The sequence below is a fragment of the Varanus komodoensis genome, unplaced genomic scaffold (assembly GCF_004798865.1).
Source record: "Varanus komodoensis strain SLA01 unplaced genomic scaffold, ASM479886v1 scaffold32, whole genome shotgun sequence".
In the NCBI taxonomy this organism is placed as follows: domain Eukaryota; kingdom Metazoa; phylum Chordata; class Lepidosauria; order Squamata; family Varanidae; genus Varanus; species Varanus komodoensis.
In genome coordinates, this window is record NW_025335798.1 from 15,465,478 (window position 1) to 15,472,761 (window position 7,284).

General features: G+C 37.5%; 1 protein-coding gene across 9 annotated transcripts in view; it reads left to right on the top strand.

The window, feature by feature from the left end:
• Positions 1-7,284, top strand: part of SLC35F5 (solute carrier family 35 member F5) — a 59,646-nt gene that overhangs the window by 14,446 nt on the left and 37,916 nt on the right. For 4 of the 9 annotated variants that reach the window (XM_044438131.1, XM_044438132.1, XM_044438135.1 and 1 more), the window contains exon 4: positions 4,852-4,993. The exons of 3 other annotated variants lie outside the window; for them this stretch is intronic. In XM_044438131.1, the coding sequence (XP_044294066.1) occupies positions 4,859-4,993 (135 nt within the window). In that variant the 5' untranslated portion in view covers positions 4,852-4,858. Of the gene's footprint in view, positions 1-4; positions 1,461-4,851; positions 4,994-7,284 lie in introns of those variants that run through there. 2 more of the 9 variants (XM_044438136.1, XM_044438137.1) reach the window with 2 other exon arrangements.

Genomic DNA, 7,284 nt, shown 5'->3' on the forward strand with positions numbered 1-7,284 from the left:
CTTGGAGGATGCTCTAGCAGGCAGAAGTACATAAACTTATGAATGGAAAGAAATAACTTTTTAAAAATGTATGGTTTTAAAATGTATGACTTCAATCTGTTCAATAACCGGCATTCTTTGGATTGGTTATAAACAATTAAAAGACCAAAATATCATTGAAACAGTTAAAATACAAAATGCAGTACAAATATTTAAAAGGATTCAGTGCAGTGTACCATAATACAAATAAGAGGAATAGATAATAGATCACGATCTAGGAACTTTATTTTCCAAACCATCTTTGGAGGTAGCCCTACGTACAACACATTGCAATAATGCAAACTTTCTGTGATGAGAATCTATAAGACTTTTAGAATATTGATAGAAATATTCTATAGAATATAGTATAGAAATTGGGGCAGTATAGAAATTGGATTATTATAAATAATGATAGCTGAACCTACAGAGAAACTGTGGGGTGAAGGAGGGGTTGGAAGTCAGGCAGACTCAAAGCTATAATTGAGAGCAGTTTGGCACAGATTGTTTGTGGATCATTTGTAAAGACCCGTTCCTCATCCTGGACAGCAAAGCAGAAAGAGGCAATTGACCTACCAAAGCCCCATCCACGTTATATCCTGGAGAGAGGGCTGAAATATAACCAAGGACCAATGTTATGTGAATAAGTAAAAGAATCAGATTGATGATGGAAGCACAGCTAAACTTCTGTTTAAAGTTTTGAAAGTCAGTTTTATAAGTTTTATGGACTGGTGACTCAATTCTTGTTTTGTTTCACTTCTGCACTATGCTGTATTTTATACAAGCTACACGGGATGTTTTATTTATAGATAGAAATTGATTTTGAGGAGGTTTCAGTCCTTCCATGTTGTGTTTATATTGATCTAATAATAAAAAAAGGGTTGGATGCCGACGTGCTTCAGCAAAAATCTTGGCACATTTCATTTTGATGGTATTGTGTGTTGTTTCTATACAAGTATGCATGGTGAACTTGATACATTGTACTCAGTGTTGCCAATAAAATTGTAGTCTCCATTTCTACCTCATTAGATATTTACTTTCTGTTTACTTCAGCCTTATGTGTGCTTTAGTTTCTGCTTTATTTCTAGACTTACCTATATTGGGTTTTGTTTGGTTTTGCTCTTGTTATCAAATTATATTGTTGTTAATAACCCAGGGAACTTTGGCTGTCGGGCATACTGCTGCCAATAATAATAGGAGGAGGAGGAGTATCTACTGCTAACTTTGAGTGCAAAATATGGGAAATAACTTAATTGTAAAACAGGTCTGTATATATATGCGTGGATATAACTTCAAATAGCAAAATTAAGACTTGGTGGCAAAATCAGAAAACAGCTTGACAGCTATTATTTCTATATTTTTAGAAAACAGCCTTCATCTTAGCATGATGTCATGAAGGTTGCCAGAGCTGAGCCATTGTTATAGCTATAGAAGTTACTAAACAGGTATGGAAGAAATCCCATGAAATAGCTAGCATCTTATACAGTTTCCTTAGCAGAATATAGTGCTATTACTATAATAAAGCAATAGGGAAGCAGTTCAATTTTTCTGTCAGGTTAGGGCCAGATGCATTGAAGATGCATGACATGTATTTTTATATTTCCTTTCTTTAACATGCAGGGGGATCTGAATGTGATCAGAAGAGTGGTTGTGTGTGTGAGTGCATGTGCTTAAGCATGCCCTTCATCCCACTGCCAGTCCTGTAATCCAGTTCAGGACTTTCCATTCCCAGTAGCGGCATTACAAGGGGGTGGAGGAGGACTGGAAGGGTGGACATTGAACCCTTCAGATGTCCCCTACACCATCTCTAGTTTGATCATCAATACTCTGGCTTCCTAAGAAGAGAAACATTTTTGGGCTATACCTCACAATTAGGCACTGGGGTTGAAGGGAGCAGAAAATCTAAACATCTGGAAGGTGTCTGGGTGGGGTAACTTTCTCTAGACAAAAAGCTGTTTATATCCCACTGACATAATTGTGATACAAACTGCCTAACAGTGAATATTCATACTCTCTTTTGCAGAGAGAGAGACCAGGAAATCCAAGTGTAGGTGTCATCAGCATGTGGAAATAGAAATGACAGCTGTATTGGCCATTCTAAAACCAATATCAGGGTAATTCTTTCATTAGGCAAACTCAAAGTTCACAAAAATGTACAAGCTTCTGCAATTGCGCCAATATAGATTTTGAAATCAATATGCAGATGACCCCAGGATCTCTCTCTCATTTCTGCCTTCTAAACCTGGAAGACTATAAAAGCTGTAAGCAGCTGTTTGATTAGATAAGGACAGGCAAGCAGGCTTTATATGGAGAAGACACGTGCAATGAGATGGCCTGCTCTTTGCAGAGTTGTTCCTCTCATAGATTCACATTTCAGGAGTGCTAGAGCCAAGCATATTTCTGGATGGCTGGTGCCAGCAGAGCTCTCTGCCAACTTCATATTATGGCTGTCAGCTTCATCTTGTATGTAAATTCATCCAACATGAGCAGATAAGATGGAACAGTGGAGACCTGTCTTAAAGGACTAACCCTAACCTGCAAATTCATTGCAGCAGGCCGCTGCGACTTTACTAGGGTCCACCCTAGAGCCAGATTACAGTGGGCCATGAACCACCCAAAATCATTCCATTGGACAACTCAGTGAAGATGCAATGCCGGCAGAAAAGAATTTCCATAACATAGTCTTTATAATGAGCTCTTACTTGTGTTCAGTCGGATTTGGCACGGGTTTTTCTCCACCAGCACTCTAACCACCTCCCAGCTTGCTTCATTGCTCTCCGGTCAGGAGTGTATCAAGATGCTCCACAATCTCTTCAAGTTGGGAGATACATGTTTATGGTTCTTCCCAATTTGACTTACGTAATGTTCTTTGAGTTCTCCCAGACATTTGACTGGAGCCAGTTGATCAGAAAAGGAGTTTCTGATCAAACAGAAGAGAGTCCTGCTGGATCATATAAATGGTCCATGTCATCCAGAGTTCTGTTTATGCAGTAATCAACCAGCTGCCTGTGGGGAAACCCTTAAATGGGGTATGAGTGCAATAGTATCCTCCCTGTTTTGTTTTGCAACAACTGGTGTTCATATGTACTGCTTCTGATAATGGAGGGTAGCGTATGACTCTCAGTAACCATTGATAGAATCATAGAATAGTTGGAAGAGGCCAAAAGGCCATCGAGTCCAACCCCCTGCTTTTGCAGGACACTAAGTTACACCGTCCCGCACAGATAATTGTCCAGACACTTTTTTAATGTCTCCAGCAAGAGAGAGCCCACAACTTCCCCTGGTAATTGGTTCCATTGTTGTACTGCTCTGACAATGAGGAAATTCTCCCTGGTGTCTAGTCTAAAACCAATTTCTTTTAAGTCCTTTATTCTATGTCCTGAACTCTGGAATGGATGATAAAAGATCTTGTCCTTCCTCTTCGTGACAGCCTTTCAGGTACTTCCTAATAGGGCTTTGCCTCCAATCCCTGAATCATCCTTGTTGCCCACCTCTATCCTTTCTAGCTTTTCTGCAACTTTTTAAAACTAAGGTTCCCAGAACTGGACACAGTACTCTGGTGACTAGTGCTAAGTATAGTGAAATTAGTACTTCACGTGTTTTGGAAGTGATAGTTCTGTTAATGCAGCCCATCCCCTGGAAAGCCCCTTTACCCTTTCTGCACAGTTGCTCTTGTGACCTCAGAGAAGCAGCTGGTACAGTTCTTTCTGTGCTCACTGTGAGTTGTGCGGAGGGGGGGATTTCCTTGCTATCAGAAATGCAACAGCTAGGTATCCAAGATAAAGCCTTCTACTGGTGTAGCCTAAGATATAGAACAGCCCTTCAACTGGAGGGGTCTACTCTGCCCCTTCATTGCTTATTTTTAGACAGAAGGCAAATTTTGTTTTATTTCAGTAATATTTTTGATCTTTATTTATTCACTTTTACCCTTCAATTATTTTATACTGCTACTGTCTTTTTAATCTTTTAACCTTTTTAAAAAAAAGTGCTGTTTTTATTGTTTTTTAATCATTGTATACTTTTTTGTAAGCTGCATGAATATTTTTTGGAAATATAATATGTAAATGTTAAAATGTCATAACTGAGATGTAAGTTTTCATTGTAAGTTCTGCTGTGCTACTGTTAGCAGTTATTTCTTTGCTGTTTCATTATAACAGTTTATGTTTTAACCTATAAGTTATTTAGTTTCAATGTCTAAATTATAGTTTTAACAAATTAATAACTTAATTATTATTTCATCAGAAATTTACCTAATCTTACTGTGTGTGTTATATTAATATAGGTTGGAAATGTATCTTTAACAGATCAATTCTATCAGAACTCCTAATGGAGCTGGTTGTAAACTTTAATATTCCGGGAAGGGTACAAGTATCGCTCTTTTGCAGCCACTTAAAGCAGGCTGTGTTGGATTACAACTCCCACAATCCTTCAGCCAGCATAGTCCTAAAGGAACACCTTCTGTATTTAACTGTCTGTGTACCTCCTAGATATCCCTCCTGTTAAAACTGATCAGCTCATACCGAATGCTATATGAATCCTACCGATAAATAAATCTCTGGTATCACTCCCTAACTCCAGGAGAAAAATAATATTTTTATAGATTGCCTGTGGGTTTTTAATGCAAGTATTAGTGAAAATAGAACTGAGCCACTTCTAAAGTACTTCTCTTCATGTTCATATCATGCAGACAGTCTATTTGTTAAAATTTTATCTTCACTCTATTACATGAATGTCTGTCCTAACAGGTTCATAGAAGTTTTCTAACAAGTACCATAAAACCTACTCCAGTATAGAATAAAAACTATAAAAGTAACGTTTACTGCTGTTGTGTAATAGGTTACAAATGGTGTGGATTTTTATCATGAACCGGATGAACCCTCAGAGCACTTCTTCCAGTCAGCGTAGGCGAATGGCTCTTGGAATTGTTATTCTTCTTCTGGTTGATGTGATATGGGTCGCGTCTTCTGAACTCACTTCAGTAAGTTGTAATTCAGTCATATGTGATTTGAAAGGGTTCTGACTTTAATGTAGGAGTACCACACACTAACAAAGGCCAATTGATGCTCACTGTCTGAACATATGTAGTATCATTAGTAATTGCTTGCTTAGAAGTAAGTGGGTTGCCATCTGCTGAACAGTTTTTTTGTATTGACTTCCTATACTTCTGATCCAGCTTGCGACATTTCACAGAATTTATGATGTTTTGAATTATAATTAAATTCAATTAATCTTACCTATTCTATTTCATAATACCAATGCTCGAAAAGATAGCTTTAAAAACTGCAAAATATAGCAAAATGCAGTTTTTCACTGATTAGCTGGACCTAGTTTTTTTTATGACAGACAAACTAAATTAAAGGGACAGACTAAATGAAAGAAACAGACTATAGCTTCCATAGATTCTGCAGTAAGATGGGGGATTCCCAGAGCAATATGAGCATGGATGAAAATTTGTGGATAGCTGATAAGGACAAGGACATTGGTAGGTCCTTTTAGACTGCAAAATAGTTGGGTTTGAGGCAGTCATTTTCTATACAGGTTAACCCAGAACAACTTGCAAGGCTAATTATCTGAAGATGGGATTTGGAAAGTTTCTGAAGTAATGACTCTGACTATCTGACTAGGATAACTATGCTTATTCTATCTCTAATCTTTTATGAAGAATGTGACTCCATACTTAATCAGCATAGGTGGACACTGATTAATATTATGCTCATGCTTTCTTTCTTACTGTGGAACTAGTTCTAGGTGGGGCTTGTAGCTAGCAATTTATGAATTTTGTTTCTTATTTTGTCAGGTGTCTTTCATTCTGTCATCCACTCATTAATGGAATTGAACTTTTTGAGGGTGTTTGAGAGCTTCATTCCATTTGTGCTAATGTGATGTACATGTGTGTTGACACAAATCCATCCCCAGCCCCAGTAAAACAGTGTGAAAATTTCTGTCAGTGCAGCTCAAACAATGGTGGCCCACTGCAGAATCCTCCAGTCAAATTTATTTGAATCCTTTGAGGATTTTTTCCAACAATTTTACCTGTACTAACTCTCAGGGTTACTATGAACATTTTGTTTGTTTGTTTGTTATTACTGTGGATAGGAAAATGCCACAGGCTTAGGATGCATATACTGTTAAGGTCAAACTAGTTGGATATGAGTACACAATGCATAAACTAGTATAAATTTCAAGAAATTTACACAGCACATTCTTTAACTTGTATGTATCATCCCATACTTCCTCTGCAAAGACAGAGTATGAGGGAGTATCACATTTTTGTATTTGCAGTCGGTGATCTGTGTCAGAACATTTTCCAGAACTGTTGATGTATGGTGGAATGTTTTCTGGTGCTTTATTTTTCTGTGGAAAATTTTCCATTAGGAACAGCAAATGAATGCCAATTAATCATAAAGTACTAGGCAGACTTCCAGTTTCAAGTTCTAATTAACATTTTTCAGGTGATTATTCCTGCTTGCAAGTATGCAAGAGAATGTATATATTTTACTGAAATACATACAAGTCCTATTTTGGAAATAATTGGTGGTAGCAGTGAAACTATATGAACTCAGCAATCTCCATGGAAGAGAAGAGAATTTGCTGAAGCAGATGGGTGTTTGTTAGCATACCATGTGCCATTCTTTTGATTGCTAATATGTACAAGAGTGTCAACCGTTCTTGGTATCTTCTTTTAACAATGTAAGGGGAGTATATGCTATTGTCTTTAATGTTTTCTTGAGTATTCCAGTAAAACTACTTTTATAATATTTAAATCACATTGCCTGAGTTTTCACGATACAATAACCTGTCCTGGCAATAAACCAAAATGGGTTGTTTTCTGATGTATCCCATGATGAGCCTGGCAGACGATTTAGTTCAGTATTGGTGTTTTGCTCCCTCCCTCCTCTCATTTTTCCAGGAAGTAGCTCCTTGAATCTAGGTCCGAGCAGAATAACTTGCCAGAATTGCCAGCAGCTTCAGAAGAGAACACCATAGTGCCACATTCTGGAACATTTCTTACTTCTTCTCTTAGTTGTCTTTGCTTTTGGGCTGTAGGTGATACAGTGTCAGAAAGTTAGGAAAGCTATGCTTGCTTTCTCTTTTCTCACATGTAAATATACTTGTTCCTGGTTTCAGTCAGAGCTCTGTTTTGTATGTTTATGATTGCTTATTAATTGACTGTGATATTCAAATGTTTGAGTGGTATCAAGAGCTGAATAGTAAAGCTAACAGGTAATAACTTTTCTGTTTCTTTCTCCCTTTGCAGTATGTTTTTGC